The 21,156-nt window shown below is 42.1% G+C and overlaps 1 protein-coding gene across 14 annotated transcripts in view; it reads left to right on the top strand.

Annotated features, from left to right (window-relative positions):
- Nucleotides 1-21,156, top strand: part of JADE3 (jade family PHD finger 3) — a 165,213-nt gene that overhangs the window by 37,151 nt on the left and 106,906 nt on the right. For all 14 annotated transcript variants that reach the window (XM_033948314.1, XM_033948312.1, XM_033948311.1 and 11 more), the window contains 4 exons: nt 4,431-4,513; nt 8,448-8,605; nt 12,021-12,211; nt 17,055-17,266. In XM_033948314.1, coding sequence (XP_033804205.1) covers nt 4,431-4,513; nt 8,448-8,605; nt 12,021-12,211; nt 17,055-17,266 — 644 coding nt within the window. The remainder of the gene's footprint in view (nt 1-4,430; nt 4,514-8,447; nt 8,606-12,020; nt 12,212-17,054; nt 17,267-21,156) is intronic.

Below are 21,156 nucleotides of genomic sequence, written 5' to 3'. Positions count from 1 at the left end.
CTGACTCTGCCCCCTAACTTTCGTCACTGAACCCAGCATTTCACATTGGAAATCGCTGCTCCCGGTGGTTCCTGAAGGAAATCACTGCTCCCGGCGTTGTACGGAGCATATCGCAGGTCAGGTTATTCACGGTTTATTATCTTTTTCCTTAGCAACAGCAGCAGATGAATCCGGAGATCAATGGGATAGCACACATCTACCAGCAGGCGGAGATAGAGAAACTGATTAACAGGTGGTCCTATTGGCTGGCACTCCTCCTGTATCTTCAGTATGCTCTATCTCCCAGCAGGTGATGGTCATTATTCAACTAGCTCCTGAATTCTGGCTGTGCCTGGAAAATCATTTTCTCCTGTTGAGGTTTCTCTTCAGTGAGACAGGGGTGTCCAGCTGAACGGTGCCGGCTTTAGGGGTTACACCTGGGCCCCCCCCAGGTCCCTGCCTCACCCTTCCTCCATTGTTAGAGGGTCTGACTGGGTCTCTTATTTTTTTTTTTTTCTTCTTTCCCTTCTCTGTTTATTTAAAAAAAAAAAGGGGAGACCACAGTTGCTACATTCTGCCCTGTTAGTGCTGCACAACCAGCTCTTACTGGCTTCAACCGGCCCTAACAACAAGCTTGTGAGTATGTATGTGTTTTTTACTGTTGTTTGAACTTCAGGTTCTGTTTGGGAGTCTTAGTACTGTGGGTTCAGTCAACGTACGTTTAAGGAATGGATATTTTATTGAATTCTGTTGAGGGAGCCAGGACTTTCCCGCCCTTTGCATGCACACGCTTGGTTTCCTTGTTGGTTACAGCGCGGCAGTAGCGGTGCAATTTCATGCTCGCACTTGTCTCCTCTTTGGGTTTCAGTGCAGCAGTAGTAGTCCTGTTTAGTCCGAGGCTCTCTTTCGTCGGTGTTTGTCGCGGCCATGTACAACTGATTGTGCAGGTGCCGGTTTATAGCAGCACGCATGAGATGGGACATGTTTTTTCCGGCGCTGTGGGAAGTACTGCACTGTTCTTCTAGTTATTCCCTGAGTCTGATTTTCTTTCTATGCAGGCCGCGGCAGGGTAAATTTTGTGGGGCTTGAATCTGACTATGTTTCTAGGAGCGTTGATGCAGCGGCCACGTGTCGGCGAGAATCAGGCGTGCGCTTGGGTCTCCGGCGATGGCGGGAGAGCTGCGGCGTTCCAGTAGTTTATTTCCAGCTGACTTTGGTCAGGGTATGCTGCGGCTTCTCTCCTTTCCAGTTCAGACAAGTTGTACGTGTTTCACCAGCTTTGGGCAGATTTATATGTCTGTCTGTGTTCCTGCTGTATTCACTTGAAGGAAGCTGCTAGTTTAATCGGACTCTGGGGTTAGCACTCAAGGGGATTACCAGAGAGACTCTGACCTGTGCTAGGTCACCCAGTCTCGGTTTGTCTCCGGACTGGGTTGACATACGGCAACTCACGGCACAGAGAGATCAGCAGTATGATAGTGCCCTGTATTTCACTCGGGTATCTCATTGTCTCTCTTGGGGTCCCTGCAGATTGAGCCTTTGTCTATTGGTAACTGTTCTTTTTATTTGGGCTTCTGTGCTGCGCTGCATGTGTCTTGTAGTGGCATAGGATATATATGCCTAAAGGTAGTACAACCACTAAAAACCCTTGAGGACTTAAAAGCCAATAAAGTCCAAACTAAATCTCAGAAAAGAAAAAGAATTGGCTCGCAGTCAAACTTTTCCCAAAAGAAAAAGATTGAATGGAAGAGTTTCAATACTAATGAAACTCAGTTTTGATTGGTTTGTTAAACAAACCTCTAATTTAAACCCCATTATTCCAATGGACATCAGTATGAGCCATTTAAAAGGCGCCCAGTGAGTATTAAAGGCTCAGGCAGTGACTTTTCGATGACTTGCATCACCTAGACAAAGTCTAGATAAAGGCTGCCTCATACATCATGTTGTCCTTAATATAAAGAAAGAGACTTAAAGTCTGTGAAACTAAGTGAATGAGCAAAACCCCTTTCAACCATTTGCTTCTGGGATGCAGTAAATAATCTCCCGAGACTTGTTAAATAAAGTGTCGATGGCAAAAAGTGCCTGTGCTGAATAAAGTGACAATGGCATAAAAAGTGCCTGTGCTACAGTTAAAAAGCAGTGTATCAATCAATAAATGCACAATAGTGATTACAAAAAATGAAAATAAATATAAAATTGCCCAAAAGAAAAATATAAACCTGTGAGTATAAAATAAGTCCAAGTATTCAAAGTCAATGCCTTAAAGGACTAGGAAATAACACCAATACCTAGAATGGTGCCCACAGTTCATTAGATAACGGTTGAAGAAAACTTGAAGAAAATCAGTTCAATCAAAAGAGAACACCTGTTCAAGTTCGGATTCTGATGGTACATTTGTCCTGTAAAATTCAGAGGATTTTACATAACACCCGTTTCAACCTTATTGCACGCTGGCCCCAAGATTCAAGAGAATGAATACTTAGCTTAACAATAAATAGCAAATATTGCTGTTGCTGGTAGAAATCTCCACTCAATAGAGCTCCGTTTCGTCACCTTCGTCAGGAGCGAGGATCAGTAAAAATGAAAAAGCGACAGGCCAAATGAAGCTGTCAGCTAGCAGGGCGATGGTTAAACAATAAAGCCATCAACCTCGTATAACAGAGCGGTCCCGAATAGCACCGCCACTTCCGAGTGGATAGTAGTTAGGAGCCCCAGCTGTTTTCCTTTTCTTCTTTAACTTTTGTTTCTTAGTTTCCATTGTCTTATGAATTGCAGTACTATGATGTGCAAGATTCTCTTCCTCCCTTCTGTATCTTGTCTTTGTTTTGTTTGAATCTAGCTGGTTTTCTTTTTTTCTAGTTTATTGAAAACCACCTTGATTGTCACCCTGACGATATGACAGTCTAAAAAATGTTTGCAATAAATAAATGAGACCTTATACACTCTTTTGTCCCATGGCAAGCTTTTGGTTGGTTTGTGGATGGCTGGTTTTATTAAAGGTGTCAAGCTTTTTGTCTTTCCTAATATTTTATTTGCCTTATTGATTGTCTTTCTGTCCTTTAAAGGAATGTGAACTCCAAGAAACAGGGACCTGGGAGTTCCAGGGTGGGGGTTTTGGGTCTGAGAGGTGGTGTCATGAGTTTTTTGGGAGGGAGGGGCTGCTGGCAGGAGGGAGTGGGCATCCTTCTTGTCTATCGTGGGGGGGGGGGTTGTTTCAGGGATTCCAACATGAGAGAGTGGGCATCCTTCCTGATGGGGAGGGTTTCAGGTGGCGGTGGGAGGGATTGGGCATCCTTCCTGCCATGGACATTATTGGGAGAGGGTCTGGGGGTAGCGGCGGGAGGGAATGAGCATCCTTCTTGCCAGCCGACATGTGTTGGGATTCGGGGGTTCCCTGCCATGGCCGCTCAGCTGATCACGGCAGAGAGACTTTCTTGTAGCAATCAGCTGAGCGGCCGTTTCTAGTTGAAATGATTGTAGATAACAAAACACAAAAACAAAAATTCAAAATTCCACCAATCCAAAATAGCAAAATTCAAAGCAAACGATGGAATTAAAGCTCAAATTAAACATAACTTATTTGAGAAAATATAAATATCATGATCAAAAAATAATTTTTATATGTTTACATTATCAACTTATAGACAAATTGCTGTTCTTGCATAATTTTTGCTGTTTTTGCACAATATTTAATATACCGTTGATTGTTGCACATGCAGTGAAGGTGGAGGAGGAGGACCAATGATTAGAACCACAAATTGTACTGGCTGAACGGTCATTGGCTGGCATGAGATACAATGATACGGTCTGAGGTCCTGCCTCCCTTCTACAGATGACCTTATTGTTTATTGTATTTTTTTATCATGATATTTATATTTTCTCAAATAAGTTATGTTTAATTTGAGCTTTAATTCCATCGTTTGCTTTGAATTTTGCTAGTTGAAATGTAGGCCAGTATTATAATGGCCTACATTTCAGGCTCCTATCGTTGCCCTAGGGAGATGCCTAGGGCCGCTTAAGCTTACTCACTTGGCAAAACCAGGCCCAGCCTTGGGCGAGCTTAAGCGGCCCTAAGCACCTCCCTGCACCTGCAACATTCCTATAGTGTAGGCGGCTGCCTCGTGTTTGGTTTTAGAAAACATGCAACCCGATTGGCTGGTTAGACAGTTGTAGGATGCCTACTGCTGCCTACAATGGGGACGCCGTTTATAGAATTTGCCCCTTAATTTCCTGTCTGTCCCGATGGGCTCACAATCTATCTAGTGTACCTGGGGCAATGGGGTAGATTAAGTGACTTGCCCAGGGTCACAAGGAGCAGCGTGTGTTTGAAACCCACATCCTCGGGCTGAAGCTTTAATTATCTATTGTAAGTCTATAAAGTGCTGTGCATTTCTGGTAGTGCTGTACAAAGAATGACTATGATTTTAAAAAAATACCTCTTGTTTCTGCAGGTCCTTCAACTTCTTTTTCTTCCTGCGGTAAATACAGGAGCAAGTCAAAACTCTCAGCAAATGAACAAAAGAGACCCGCAGAGGTGAGAGTACAAATTTAGTTGATAAAGCTTTGAAAAACATCAAGTAGATTGCCAGTTTTTGAATCATATTGAATCATAAAGAAAGAAAACAAGAATAATTTTTTTTAAGAATATCAAACTTGGACTCTTTCTGTAATAGGTGTATTAAATTGAGAGAAGGAAAGTCTATCACACTAAGAAAACTTTAAGAAATCATAATAAAAGACCCTATTGTTGGTCTCATCTAACTAAAACCCTGTGTACATATACAATTTACCTAATATAATCACCAATGTATTATCATTACTTCAACTAACCAGAAGATGCAGATTTGGCTGATTTCTGAGTTTGAATTAAGCTTTCTAAATGGATCATGAAAAATGTAATCTTTTCCCGTCTCCCTCTTTTATTTACAGAGTTTTGATCCCCTATACCCCACTTAGAGCTCTTAGATCCATTGATCAACATCTTTTGACAGTCCCTTCTTTAAAAATCATAAATACACGGCGAAATTCAATCTTCTCCGTCACAGCACCTCAAACTTGGAATTTACTTCCAATCAATATTCGTGAGGAATTAGATTTGGTTAAATTTAAAAGTAAGCTCAAATGTTTTCTTTTTAAAGATGCATTTGACAGCTGATATAACCAGTACGTATGACCCGACCAAAGTTTTTTTTTTTAGATCTCATAAGTACTTTTTAGCCTTCATTTGTCTTCCTTTCCTAATGTTGTTTACCATAAATGTTTTCTTTACCTTTTTAAAAATTGTATTTCTTTCCCTTCTCCCTCCCCTTACATTCCATGTTCGTCTCAAGTACTTTGTTTTCGTTTTTTATATGAAATTGTCAGTCTCCCCCTATTAACTTTTGTAATGATTATAATATGTACATCGCTTAGAATGTTGAATAAGCGATTAATCAAATATTGAATAAACTTGGAATAAACTTGAAACTTGGAAACTTGGAAATTCCAGTTCTGGTAGATCTCTTACATCTTCTTCCATAAAGACTAAAGTAAAGAATTCATTTAGTCTCTCTGCTATGGCCTTATCCTCCCTGAGTGTCCCTTTTGCTCCTTGATCATCCAAAGGTCCCACGGATTCCCTCACTGGTTTTCTGCTTCTGATGTACCTAAAGAAATTGTTATGAGTTTTTGCTTCTTTGGCAAGTTTCTCTTCATATTCTTTCTTACTTTCTTTATCAATGTTTTGCATCTAAATTACCAGTGCTTGTGTCTCTCTTATTTCTTCATTCGGATCCTTTCTCCATTCTTTAAAGGATGTTTTTTTGCTCTAATAGCCTCTTTCACTTCACTTTTTAACCATGATGGCTCTCATTTCCTGTACTATGCCTTGCATTCCATTAAGGGCCAAATCTAAAATTGTTCCCCCTCTTGTTGGTTCCCAGACAAGTTGCTTCAAGAAGCAACGTCTAGGAATTTTACCTCCCTAGCACTCCCTGATGTAACATTAAACCGGTCAATGTTGGGGTAATTGAATCGCTATAATAAGTTGGAGGAGCATGATAATCCCAAAGCCATACAAAAAATGTCTGCTCCTAAAAATATATGCATCCTAGGGTTCCTGGTAGGTGTGGTATACCTCCAGAAACAATAGAACACCATCAGACCAAAAAATAAGAAGAAAGCAAAAGAAAAAACGAAGTAGTGTAGAAAAAAACCTCTGGTTTCATGGGTTTAAAAAACTCCACTCCTTCTGAAGAGTGCTGTCTCTATTTTGGGTACAAACTAGGCAACTTCCGACTGGTGTGTACTGAAGGTATATTTCAGCACCTTACTCCGGGAAAATGGTGTGTTTTCCCGGAGTAAGGGTTTTCCTGGAATAAGGTGCTGTTCTCGGGTCCTGTTCACCCTTGAGAATCCAGAATGCTTTGGACATATGGCATGGCCCTTGTGTGTGCAGACCTAGTATTGTACGGATATTCAGAGGCAGTCATAGCTATCCTTCTAAAATCCAAGAAGCCAGCTACAATTGGGGTTTATATTAAGCCTTACAAGGATTTTCAGCATTGGTGTTGGCTCATGAAGTGCAGCCATATAGGGCTCAGATAGCCATAGTCCTATCATTCTTCATGAAAATGGACTGGTGGTTGATGTTCTCCAAAGTTCAGGTAGCAAGCCTTTTGTGCTTAGATCTCAAATGAAGAAGTTTGTCCATAGAAGATGCAGTCACAACTCTCCCTTAAGCTATTCTTGGCTTCCCTTCCTGTTATAACCAAATATCTTAAGTGAGAGTTTGACTGCATCCTCCATGGGTCTACCATTTCCTATGTGAAATCTTATTACGAGTTTACGGGCGCTCTGTAAAGTATTTATTGAACCCTTAATGGAAAGATTTACAGAGATTGTTCCATCAAGGCAGTTTTCCTAGTGACTAATGCCTTGGTGAGAAGAGTTTCAGTGCTTCAGGCTCTTGTCATGCAGAGAGCCATTCTTCAGATTTACGGAGGAGGGCGTATCTCTATACACTTTGCCTTCCTTTCTAGCCAAGGTCGTCTCTGCATTCCATGTAAATTAAAAAGTCTTGTTTTCTTGCATTCTGTGCCTCATGCAGGTAGAAAAATGACACGTTTTGCCGATCTTAGAGGTGAGGGGAGTTCCTCTGTTATGTCGAGGGGACAAATGATTTTCGCCTTTTGGATTATCTTTTTGTGTTAACCAAACTTAGCTGATGGGGGGGAGGGGGAAGACAGTCTCAAAAGTTTCCATTTACACATGGATTTGCATGTCCTTTTCATCCGCAATTAATATGCATAAAATTGATTTGCATATACTGCCTCCATTATATGCAAATTTTTTCATGCATATTCATTGCGGATATCCTGAAAACCTGACTGGCAAAGGGGGTACTCCAGGACTGACTTGAGAAACACTGTTTTAAACAAAGCAGCAAGTAGGTCATGGGAGAAGCCATGTGCAGTGCTTCTCAACCCAGTCCTTCAGGTGCACCTAGCCCTATCAGGTTTTCAGGATATCCACAATGATTAGGCATGAAATAGCTTTACATACCAAGGAGGCAGTGCATGTAAGAAAGATTAGGTTCTTACCTTAATCTTCTTTCCAGTATTGAGAGACATGGGTCTTGACAAGTGGGTTCTTTCCCCAAACCAGCAAGTATTGCAAAAGGCATCATCTACATTTTTCAACTCTTCTTCCTTATGTCACTGGGCAGTACTCAGCACTGATCATAATACCTGGAATTGATATAAAGCTCTGGTTTTCCTTTCCAGTTCCTTTTTCAGGGGGAAAGAAGGGGGACAGCAGCCACAGAGTGATTAAGGAGGGGTCATGTCTTAATCCCTCCAGTGGTCAGCTGCTCAATCGGAGCACCTTTTTTGTAATTTGGATGTGACTGAATCTCCTTTTTAGACATGGACATTTCTTCCTGTTTGAAAATTACTAAAACACTCCCTTGCTGTTTGGATGAACTGCAGTGTGAAATGTCAAAATTTTGACAAAATCAGAATTTGTGTGTTTAGTCCACATGTAAGATTGCTAAGCTATTGTCTTAGAGAATATTTAGGATAAAGTATCTCATTTTATTTATTTATTGAAAAGATCTGGGTGGATGTGTTAAGTACATCATTATTTATTTTTTAAAAATTTCTATACAGTCTTAAAATAGCTCAGTCATATGATTAATAACTTATGGATCACATAAGCATATGCAGTCTCTTAATAATTGAATTTGTCTTTTCAACTTAACATTTACAGTTGCTTTCTTGAGGATATGTATTATTATTAAGCCCCCATTGGGAGAGAAATTGATGTGATGGTGCTCACCATACCATTTCTCAGAGATTAATTTCATTACCATAAACATGAACACTTCTGCTTAACTGTTGAAGTATAAATTTAAAATACTCTTTTAAAGGAAGAGCTGCATTTGCATTGTATTAAGACAGCTTCTCATATAGCTTGTGTTCTCTCTGTAGGTATTCCGGAAAGACCTAATAAGTGCCATGAAAATTCCAGATTCTCAGCACATTAATCTTGATGACTATTATCTTTTTGTGGACACATGGAAGCAAGAATGGGAGAAGGGTGTTCAAGTCCCAGCCAGTCCAGATATAGTCCTGCAACCTTCTCTCCGGTATAGTATTGAATAGATTCTCAATATGGTTCTGACATATTTCACACTAGTTTTTAAGCCCGTTACATTAACGGGTGCTAGAATAGATGTGTGTGTCTGTCTTTCTCTCTCTCTCTCTCTCTCTCTCTCTCTCTTTGGCTGCTTTCTGTATTTCTTTCTTTCTTTCTGTCTCTTTTTCCTCCGCTGTCCACCACCACCCCTTGCCAGCTCCCCCTGTCCAGCAGTAGCCCTTCTCCCTTCCTTTTATCTCCCCCGTGCCCTGCAGCATCCCTTCCCTGCTTCCCTGCTCCCCGGTCCATCAGCACCTCTTCCGTGCTCCCCATGTCCCTCTTCCCTGCTCCCCGGTCCATCAGCACCTCTTTTGTGCTCCCCATGTCCCTCTTCCCTGCTCCCCTGTCCATCAGCACCTCTTCCGTGCTCCCCATGTCCCTCTTCCCTGCTCCCCGGTCCATCAGCACCTCTTTTGTGCTCCCCATGTCCCTCTTCCCTGCTCCCCTGTCCATCAGCACCTCTTCCGTGCTCCCCCTGTCCCTCTTCCCTGCCCCCCCCCCGGTCCATCAGCACCTCTTCCATGCTCCCCCTGTCCCTCTTTCCTGTTCCCCCAGTCCAGCACCTCTTCCATGCTCCCCCTGTCCCTCTTCCCTGCTCCACGGCCCATCAGCACCTCTTCCATGCTCCCCCTATCCCTCTTCCCTGCTCCCTGGCCCATCAGCACCCCTTACCTGCTCCCCCTGTACAGCATGTTCGTTTGCAGCCTGGTGAGGATAGCAGCTGGCTGTAGCGAACTCGCAGGCCTCTATGCCCTTCAGTAGCAAGTTCCCTCTGATGCGATCGCGTACGTCAGAGGAAACGTGCTACCGAGGTGCTGAGCGGCCTGCAAAGTTTGCTACAGCCGGCCGCTAACCTCACCAAGCTCCTTTGAAGAGCGGCGTCGGCAGCGGTACTGGCCAGTTTCACAGCAGCGGCGGCCACCGTGGCCGGCAATCGGGTGGTGACGATGCGGCTCTGCGCCGCTGGGAGAGAGCTTGCCTGCGCTTTCTCCAGCAGCAGCGGTTGGTGAGGGAGGGCGGGAGGAGGGGAGTGGCCAGAGTGTTCCCTGTGGCCGGGTTCTAAAATAGAATCTGGCCACGGATCAGAAAACACGGCCGCAGGGATCACGAAACCCTAAGTGCACATGCGCGCTTAGGGTTTTATTTTATAGGATAATGTTGTGGGGGGGGTTTTAAAAGATTTTAAAAAATTACATTTAAACATCCAAATAATGGAATAAACAAACTGTCATCAATCATATCTATCATAAACCAAAAGTTTTACAGAAAACTGTGAGCAATTCTTGATGCTGTATCTTAAAGATATACAGCAGAACTAGAAAATGTACAGAGAAAGATGACAAAAAGTAATAAAAGAGATGGGACAACTTCCCTATGAAGAAAGGCTAAAGCGGTTAGGGCTCTTCAGCCTGGAGAAGAGACAGCTCAGGGGGAGATATAATAGAAGTCTATAAAATACTGAGTGGAGTGTAAAAGGTAGATGTAAATCACTTGTTTACTGTTTCCAAAAATACTAGGACTAGGGGGATACAATGAAGCTACTAAGTAGTAGATTTAAAACAAGCCAGAGACAATATTTCTTCATTCAATGTGTAATTTGAACTCTGGAATTCATTGCCAGAGAACGTTCAGATCCTCAGTTCTAACAGCAGGTTCACCTGACCCACTTTAAACTCGGGGGACTGCTTTGATATGTCCTACAGATTCAAGAATGGAGTGTCTGTCGCACTAGAAGGAAAGATTAGGTTCTTACCTTGGTAATCTTCTTTCTTGTAGACAGATATTCTGTTCCTGAAGCCTGCCCAGACAGATGTTCATTTGCCTGCTTACTGCCTCAAAGGTGCTGGGAGAATCCAGACATCTTGTTTCTTTCCTTTGTCCAGCCTTGACAAGAATGGAAAATGCGATTGTCAGGTTAAAATATAAATAAATAAGTAAATAAAAAGCTAGTGGGTATCTATAAAATCTCCCACACACTTAGTGCAGGTGACACTCAAGTTGGTGACTTGTTTGCTTTTCTCCTTGTTATGTATTGCCAATGGTTCAGTTTTGTTTATCTGTTATATATTTAATGTGAGCAGAATAGCATTTTTTTTGGAGTGTCCCCCATACCCCTCCCTCTTCTGTTTCCTTTCCAGGGCTGACCATCTGCTTTGATACAAACTTAGGGATTGGAGGAAAGCCCAGAAGGATGGGAGGTGGAGCAAAAGAAAGTCATCTTTTCTCAAGAATTTTTGTAAGGAGCTCCATTAACATTCTACAGATTCAGGAATGGAGGGAGTGTTTGTCTACTAGAAAAATTTCAAAGGTAAGAATTTAATCTTTCCTTAAATTGTCAGGGTTCTCCTGTAACTGGTGAGGGAACAATGGTGTGCCCTGCAAGGGGAACTGTCCTCTCCCAAGTGTGCTCTCTCCAGCAGAGATTCCTGAGCAGAAACCAGAGGACCAGTCAGATAAAAGACTGGAGGACTGGAAGTCTAATTCAATGCCTTTACTGTCCCAGAGCGAAGACTTCCTCCTGGGGGATTTGGGGTCTTGCACAGAGACTGGAGGTCAGGAGACTATAAGTCTTCAGAGGACTTCAGATGATAACCAGACTGTATTCCATGGCTTCTGAATTTTCAGCAGCTATATTTGTTCAGGCTAAGGTGGACTTACTGGTAGCTCAGGTTACCAAACATACTTCTCTCCCTAGTGAGGGGGTGTGGGTGTGTAGTCTTGAAGAATGCGGCGGACCACAGGATGAATGTAGTCCTTAAACTTCTGTTTAAGCCTTGAGGTTTAAAGCGGCCTCAGTGGCCTCTTTCATGGCACATGCCTGTCATACCACCTAAGTTGTTTTAGCGGGGAGACTCTTCCTCCCCCCCACTTCCTTCTTCTTACTCTGTTTTAGTGGTGTTTGATTGCTTTGGTACAAACTGAAGGGACTCTACAGCACTGGAGAAGGAGGCAGAGCTGAAGTATGTGAGAAAAATTTCATTCTTCTGCAATCAACTCGCAAGTATGGGAATATCACCTAATGTCAGGCTCATATACCCTTATTCCAGAAAGAAGGTTATCATGGTAAGTATCTAATCGTCCCTTTGAGAGTACAAAATTTTGTTCTTTCTGTCTAGAAAATTGAATTTAAAACTAGTTTGTGTGTTGACATTTTTTTCATTCTATTGATTTTTAATTTGTAAACCATCCTGTTATGTTCTCTGAAAAAGTGATATATTAAGTCAAATAACCATATTTTAAAATGTATTAAAAACTGCTTGAAATGTCCCATGCCAAAGTGAGATTGAAAATAATACATGCCTATAAAATTATGGTAGCAGTATTCTGGTTACCTTTTTATTTAAGCTCTTCTTATATGTGTTTAGGGTGATTGCTGAAAAAGTGAAGGAAGTATTGTATTCTCGACCCAGAAAATACATTCATTGCTCCAGTCCAGAGCCTGCAGAATATGGCTATATCAACATTTTGGAAATGGCAGAGAACACATGTCGGTATGACTTAGATGATATGGATATATTTTGGTTACAAGAACTCAATGATGAGCTTGCAGAAATGGGTAAGAAAATTTGATCTGTTTGCACAGACAAATATGTATCGGTTGTTTCTATGCTGAGCTGACTTGAGTAAGTTTTGTGAAATTTTGGTACACTGACAAAAGCACATAGGACATTGGTGCGCCGACATCTGTGCACAGGACAAATGTGCGCTGCCGGTTCCACTGCTTTCATGCTTTACCATTAGCGTTTTTTTAGGGGGGGATTCCCCCCAGTACAATTAGAACTGGTCGCGCTTCTCTCACTGTTCAGGAGTTTTCAGTGTAGTGGGGGGTTTCCCCCCACACCCCACACCCCCAGCAGGAGCACGAGCAGTTATAAGTGTAGTGGGGGGGGTTCCCCCCACACCTCCCCTCAGAACACCAACAGTAAGGCATGAAAGTGGCAGAACCGGCGGCGCGCATTTGTCCTGTGCGCAGATGTCGGCACGCGATTGTTGGCATGCCAATGTCTGACGCACTTTTTGACATGCCACTGAAATTTCTCCGACAGGCTGGATATATCAGTCTCCCAAGTGGATGATATTCAATGTGCTAACAGAGCTCAGATAAGCAAAAGATTTTTTTGAGCATTGAAAGGAGCTGCCATGTAACTAGTTTGGGATTTTTTTCCCCCCCAAACATTGATATTTCTTTTGTTTATAGCTGTCGCTGTAGTTAACTTTCCTTAAAACTTTTGTTTTATCCCAGGACAAGCAAGTAGCATATTCTTACTTGTGGGTGATGTTGTCCACTGAACATGGTATGGACAGTTCACAAGTGCAGTGTGAATTTAAAACTTGAGTGCCTTCCCACCCACTGCCCTCTTATCAGTTCTTAGTTTTCCGTGAAGCTGATAAGCCGTTTCTCTCAGTGCATGTACTATTTACATCTATTTTAGGAGTAGTTTTTTCTACATACTTTATGTGCATATGTTCTTTATTAATACTTTGCATCTTCTCATTACCTTGGGTTGGTTTTTTTTTTGGGGGGAGGGTCCATATTTTATAAAGTCTTTTTTATTCTTGGCCCTCTAAGTATGTCGTCAGGCTACGATCATCAAGACTTTATTGGTTTACTTGACCTTCTCAATCCAGTCAGTCTTCTGACCTTGTCTCTGCGATTTTTCCTCTGATGTTCAAGGTTTCTAGAGGATTTAAGTAAGCAGTGTTCTCAGTGTAGTGTCACAGGGCTATTTCTCATACTGATTTGTATAGCTGTTACGTTCAGTGCCTAGGTCCTGATCACTGTAATTTTTCTTGCCCACTCTGTTTAAAATTGCAGAAAATATCACTAAAAGCCATAAAATTACATTTAGAAAAACTTCAGGTTGTTTGTTTCTACATTAGAAATGGTGGGAATTTCCAATGTCATCCTCAGCATCTGATAACTCCTGTACCAAGGGCATCTACGTCATCGGTGCTGCTTGCATTGTGGGAACCTCAGAGACTAAGGAGCATAAACACGCTTCCCTCTCCAGGAACGCTTCAGCATCATCTCGGCATCTTCACCCTAGACACGCTGTTAAGCGCCGATGCACCAATGACAGATCCCCCGATTTTTGTTTTAAAGGCCGTCAGCCTGTTACTCACTGTGAAATACTGTGTGATAGGAGCTGCTTGTGATGAAGCTGCAGACAGCTTACAGGGAGAACTTCTGCCTCAAACAAGCCTGGAATTCAGATTGCTTGTCTCTCAGGGACACTGGCCCCCTTCTCAGAGGAAGTGGTCAATAACCGCTTGGAACTTAGAGTTAGAGAATGACATAGGGACAAATTTGTCCCCGTGGGATCTATCTCCATCCCCGTCACGGCCCTATTACTGCAAGTTCTATCATCATCTGCACAAGCCTTGTATACTTATGTTTTTACACCGTGTTGTTGGCAAATCGAAGTGCGGTTAAAATTTTTAATAAACATAAACCATTTTGAGCTCCCCTGGGAGTAAGGTATAGAAAATTGAATGAATAAATTCAACATAAAACTTACAATTATGTTAACAGCATAATAGTAGTAAAAAGACCAAATATAAACATAAATACAATGAATGAGGTAAACTCAAAGTCAGCAAATTGAAACTTAATATTTCAGAATATGTTCTGGGCAATTTCTGAAGATGAAGTCTTGAAGAAAGAAGAGTCTAGTAGTACTCCTTGATTTGTTGTTTTTTTTTTTTTGCCATGTTCAACTGTAAACAGACTTTCATCCAAATATTCATGGTTTTATTTATTTAAAAAATATCTACCCTAGAATAGAGTTGCTCAGGGACAGAAATCCCCGTGAGGAATTCCCCGCCCATCCCCAGTAAAAGTTACCTATCCCCATAAAAAGCAGCAATTACTTCAGAAAGTTTTGATTTTTTTTTTTTTTCTTTTTTTTAAGTCTGTTTATTTAAACCCAACAATAAAATGCAATCTTTTTTTACACCCCCTCCTTTTTTTAATACCCCCCCTCTCTATAAAAAAATATTTTTAGTAATCCATGAGTCACAAAGCAAGGATACATAAACACTGCAAGTTTAATATACCCATTGTTAAACTGAAGCTAGATTAATACAGATCGATCCTTCACAGTCGACGCTAAAATAAAACAGTCCTTTTCATACATACAGAACACAACCTCCCTACCCCTCACACTGGCCCACTTGCTTCGTTGTCAGCATCACATCACTCTCCCTACCTGACACCATCACCTCTGTACCCCTTATGCCTACCAGATTCTCTCCCTTCCCCTTCACCAGATCCAGCCTGCCACTTCACTCTCCCTACCTCTCTCTTTCTGCCCAAGGTGGAAGGCTATCACCTTGGCTGGCCTGTCTGCCACCTTATTCTCTAGCCACCTTTCATCCCATGCTCCATGTCACCATTGCCTCATTCTCCCTACCCCTCATGATGGTCGTCACCTGTCCCTTTTGCTAGTTCTCATATTAGCACTGCCTGCTTACTTGTCTCTATCATGTGCCCCCCCTTTCCCTATTACCTCACTCTCTCCCTTCATGCTAGCTCTCACTCTTTCTTTTCCTCACCCTGGCCTGCCTGTCACTTCCCTCTCCCTTCCCCCTAGCTGTCCCCCACAATCCCAAGCCTAACCTGTGGGCCAAATTGACTCGCCTCTCTTTCCTTCCCCACCTGTCACATGCATGCCAAATCCCAGCACTCACCAAGCCTTTCCCCCTCACCCACCCCCACTAACCTGACCTCAGCAGCACCAGCCAGATCCTGCCAAGTGGTTTGGCAGGGGGAGTAGGCCCTCTCCTAACCAGCCACCCCATTGCCCAATAGCTGCAGCCACCTTCACCACGGCAGTGGGGAGCCGTGGAGGGGGTGGTGCCTGCCCCCCCCCCCCGAGGTCCTTCCCTTCTCTAGACCCAGTGCCCACACTTACTCTGTGCAACTTTGGCTAGCTCAGGTGGGGGCAGGGCAGAACGCAGCTGGGAGCCAGAAAGCCATCCTGCTCCTTACTTGGGCGGTTGCATAAAGGCAATGAAAAGTGAAGCTGTGCAGCTCCCCAGAAGCAGCAACTCAGCCGCTGGCTCTCCTTCATCATTCTGGAGCTCATCACTTAGGCAGTAAGCTCAGCACAGGCACACGTTGGTTCAGCTGCAGCACAATGGGCCAATCATAAATGACCTTAGAACTCTTGAGGTTGTTTGTGATTGACCCGTTGTGCTGCAGCTGAACCAATATGTGCCTGTGCTGAGCTTACTGCTTATATGATGAGCTCTATGCCTACATGACATGCTGCTGATTCGTCAGGACTCGGAGCTCAGCGCAGCACCAGACCGGAAATAAGGTAGGCCTTGAGTCGGGATAGGAATCCCAGTTCCATCCCTGTGGGAGTCCCGTGGGCCCAGGAGGGGTCCCCGTGGGAGTCCCCTTGACCTAGGGGGGATCCCTGTTCCCATGCAGACCATCTACTATTATGTATGGCTCACAATCAATAGCTTATTGACTTTCAAGTGACTTTCATCGCGAAAGAATGCGTGCACTGTACCACCCTAAGGGGTTCTTTTACTAGGCGCACTAGCCGTTTTAGCAAGCGCTAACACGTCCATAGGATATAATGGACACATTAGCGTTTAACGCATGGTAATATTTAGCACACGCTAAAACAGTTAGTGCGCCTTAGTAAAAGGACCCCTAAGTTCTTATCCAAGATTGTGATGGGTTTACACTTTAGTCATATTCTTCACTGTGCATTTTTAGAGAGGGGGAGGGTGGGTTGTCTAAATTATACGGAAGGTTTGAACATATAAATAAGAGTATTTATATTTATATATTTTTGTTTAAATATGAATGGAATGGGTGGGTGGGAAGAGAATAATTTTATGTATCTGAATATATTAAGAAAATTCAAGTGATGTATTTAATCTTAAATGTTTTATTAATTGTACACTTGATGTAAGTTTTTAAAAATGAATAAAGAATTATTAAAAAAAAAAGAGAGGGGCAGACAAAGAAAATGTGCAAATCTCTTTTTTTTTTTAAAATTCCTGAAGGCCATGTTCAAATAAAAGTGAGCAAACCTGTGTGCGTTGTATTTCAAAAGAATGATGCTTTTTGTTTCAAGCAGACTAAAGACCTCAAAGTTCACCATTTTTTTTTGTTTGTTTAATTTTGCTCCGAAGAATGACTGCAGTTTTTTGTGAATATTTATGGCAGTCTGTTGAAGTTTTAAATTTGCTCCTTTGCTAGTTGTTACTAGTACATTCTTTGCTGCCACAGAAGAATATCCAGTTTCCAGTAATGATGAATTACAGTATTTCTTAAAATGTCTGAATTTCTATCTTTACTAGCTGCTATTGTTTGGTCCATTGGCCTTTGTTGACTTGCATTCCTCTATCTTGCATCTTCCCCTCTTTTCTTGTAGGATGTGGGGCAGTGGATGAAAGTATGATGGAGAAGACCATTGAGGTGTTGGAGCGGAAGTGCTACGAGAATATGAACCATGCTATAGAGACTGAAGAAGGGCTAGGTATAGAGTATGATGAAGATGTGATCTGTGATGTATGTCGTTCACCTGACAGTGAGGAAGGGAATGATATGGTATTCTGTGACAGATGCAACATCTGTGTCCATCAGGTTAGTGCTGGTAGAAAGCTGAGGGGATATTCTCCCATGCCTTATTTGACTATTTAAGTTTGAAAAATATTTTAGCTTAGAAATGAATAGGGATGTGCATTTGTTTTGAGTCTGAAGTGATAGGGAAAAAATCTGAAATGTTGGGATTTTTTTACTGTAAACAAAACATTTTAGGGATATTGTAGTTATACACCAGGAAATAAATTCAGATTATCAAATAAAATCTTGACATGTGTGCCATTACTGTGACATGAGTGCACACTCTTTGCAAAGAGTACATACTATATCTTGATGGTGCATGCATGTGCATTTCACAGAGTATATTGTAACACCTAAGATGGTGCACCAGTTGAGTAGGTAGCAGAACAGCAAACAGCAGGAACCAGCACCAGAGGAGCATATTTCATTAGCAGGATAATAATCGCACAGCAGAAGCAAAAATGTCTCTGGTCTCAGTCCAAAACAACCTTTAAATAAAAAAGCACAAAACCATAAACCTGGGATGGGTCCCAGATGGGTGCCCAGAGAACAGCGGTTCTGAACAATGAAATAAATGTTCGCTAAACCTTTTCCAAACAGTCACAACCCTTCCCCCCCCTTTTCCCTTATCTCCAACAGTTCTTTGGGATACTGTTTTATTTAAGGCTTTCTTCAGGGCCAGGCGCAATCCTCACCTATAATCCAAATGGAGGACTTATAAAGTTTCCTTTTATTATTGATATGTACCAAACAGGATTTGTTGCTAAAAGACATTCTTCTAATAATACCAGATTGGCTTTTCATATATTAAATTTAACAAAAGCCATAAAAGATCCGGCTTTCTCTGTCTCTTTGGACGCGGAGAAAGCTTTTGATAGGGTTGAGTGGACTTTCATGTATCAAGCATTAGATTGGTTTGGTATAGGTTCGGGATTTATACAAATGATTCAGACGTTGTATAGCTCCCCTTCTGCAAGATTGTAGATTAATAATAATTTATCAGAGCGTTTTAATTTGCAGAGGGGAGTTAGACAAGGCTGTCCATTATCTCCTTTGCTTTTTGATATTGTATTAGAACCCTTGTTATTAGCCATTCAATAAGCAAAGGGAATACAGGGTATTCTTCGTACAGATTGGAAATATAAAGTCTCTGCATATGCAGATGATATACTGCTTTATTTGAGAAATCCAGAAACTACCATTCCATGCTTGCTTGAGTCGATAGATACATTTGGAAAATTTTCAGGTTACAAAATAAATTGGAGTAAATCAGAAATTCTTCCACTTAATGTGCAGTGTACTAAAGCACAGTTCTTCAACCGCCGGTCCGCGGACCAGTGCCGGTCCGCAGAAAATTCCTGATGGTCCGCGCAGGACCGGCGAGATTAACTTCTTCAATTTCCTGCCGGTCCGCGCAGGACCGGCAAGATCGAGGAGCGCAGGGCCGGAGATATAATGGGGAGCCTCCGACTGTGCTTTCTTCCCTCCCAGCGGCTCTCCTTACAAGTGCAGCGATTCAGGAAGGAAGCCTTGGAGCTTTTGGTGAGTTGGGTTGCCTCTGATGATGCAACTTCCGCTTTCCTCAGAGGCGGTGCGACCCAACAAAGGACCTGAGGCTGCCTTACTGAATCGCAGCGCTGGCAAGTAAGGAGAGTTGCTGGGAGGGGAGAAAGCTGCTGGCATGGTGAAAAAAAAAAAAAGGGACAGCTGCTACTGGACCTAGAGAGGGAGAAGGAGAGATGCTGCTGGGAGGGGGAAGGGAAAGGAGTCTGGGAAGCTGCTGGGTAAGGGGGAAAAAGGGACAGCTGCTACTAGACCTGGAGAGGGAGAAGGAGAGATGCTGCTGGGAGGGGAGGAGGGAAAGGAGTCTGGGAAGCTGCTGGGCAAGGGGGGGAAAGGGACAGCTGCTACTGGACCTGGAGGGAGGGAGAAGGAGAGATGCTGCTGGGAGGGGAGGAGGGAAAGGAAAAGGAAGAGAGTTACTGCTGGACAGGGGGAGGAGGGAAGGAAGAAGAAAAAAGGAAGGAGGGAGATTAGAGGAAGGGAAGGGGAGAGATAGCAATGAGATGGGAAGGGGGGGTCAGCAGAGAAATTGAGAGGGACAAAGATGCTAGATCTGGTGTAGGAGAGATAAAAATGAAGAGAGCAGTGAAGCTGGAGTGAATCGTGTAAAAAGGAGAGAGGGGCATAGGCTGGATGGAAAGGGGAGAGGGGCATAGAAAGAAGATAAATACCATATGGAAGGGGGAGAGGTCAGACAGTAGATGGAAGGGGCAGATGCTGGATTGAAGAGACAGAGAGGGCAGACGCTGGAAGGAAGAGAGTGAAAAGAAGATGAAAGCAGACAACAAAAGGTAGAAACAAATAATTTTATTTCTATTTTGTGATTAGAATATATCAGATTTGAAATATATATCCTGCTAGAGACATAACTGGGGACTGCAGTATTCTGTTAGCATATTTCTATGAATTTGGCTTGTTCAGTTTTCTTGATAGTAGAGGGGATATATGTGAAGGGGAGGGGAGACAGGGGTTTTGTTGGTCCGTGCTCTGTATATTTGTATTTATAAAATCACAATTGTTCAGAATATTGTTTCTTTTTATACTTTAATAAAATACGTTCAATATAAAATCATAATTGCGGCTTGTGCTGATGGGATCAGATGGTTTGCGGGGACCGAGCTCGCGGAAATGGAGCGTAAACGGGGTTTTTAAATTTTAGTCCTATTATTTTGCCGGTCCACAAAATAATTCTTTTATTTCTGCCGGTCCACGAGTCTAAAAAGGTTGAAGAACACTGTACTAAAGGACTATTTGATTCTTTCTCATTTGTTTGGAAGGATGATGGTTTAAAATACTTAGGTATTAGGATAAAAAATACACTGGAAGACACAATGAAAGAGAATGAAAATTTTTTGTTAAAAAATGTAACAGAAATGTGTGAGAAATGGAATCTGTTACATCTTTCTTGGTGGGGGAGAGTCCAAATTGTTAAAATGATGATATTGCCTGTGGCTTGCTATCAAATGAGTATGATACCAGTTTTTTTTCAAGGGTCCTTTTATAAAAAGTTAAATGGTATTCTTACAAAATTTGTTTGGTTGGGTAAAATGCCTAGAATTGCTTTAGTATCTTTGCAAAAGCCAATTGCGGAGGGTGGGGTAAATTTTCCAAACTTTATAGGTATCATCAAGCCTATATTTTACGCCAGGGTATGTATTTGGTCCTCCCAGAGCTCATGGAAAATACTCCGGATTGGTTGTATTTAGAATGGCGACTCTTGTTTCCTCTAAATTTATCTTATGTTCTCAGTATGCCTAGGAAATATAAAGAAAACAGAATATTGATGGATACATGGAAAACATTGAGATATGTTAGTAATTTAACTCCTAACCCAATAAATAAATCAACAAATCAATTGTTATGGATAAACTCCAAGATTCAAATTGGCGGATTTAAAATCGTCTGGAAGCATTGGATTATTGCAGGTATACGGACTTTAAATGATGTTATTTCTTCAAATGGTAAACTGCTTGATTTTTCACAGTTGCAACATAAATATGGTCTTAATAAATCACAAAGTTTTAAATGGTTGCAACTGAAGCAGGCTATTCAGGAGGGGTTCCCTGAATGGAAAAGTCTCAATAATCAATATAGTCTGGAGTTCTTATGCTTTCAGGCGGATTTCTTGGGACACTAAGCCGCTCAGTGGTATAAATTGATATCTAGATTTATGAATAAAAAAACAAAAAATGGTCTTAGAGACATTTGAGCATTGAGATTAAGCATCAAATTTCTGCATTTCAATGGCCACGAATTTGGTCTTGGAGAATGAGATGTACAGTGTCCGCATCTATGAGACAAACTTGTTCTGTTTTTTTTTTTTGTTACATAGAGCAGTGTTCTTCAAC

Source organism: Geotrypetes seraphini, chromosome 6 (genome assembly GCF_902459505.1).
Source record: "Geotrypetes seraphini chromosome 6, aGeoSer1.1, whole genome shotgun sequence".
Classification (NCBI taxonomy): Eukaryota; Metazoa; Chordata; class Amphibia; order Gymnophiona; family Dermophiidae; genus Geotrypetes; species Geotrypetes seraphini.
This window is presented reverse-complemented; position numbering and strand designations above follow the sequence as displayed.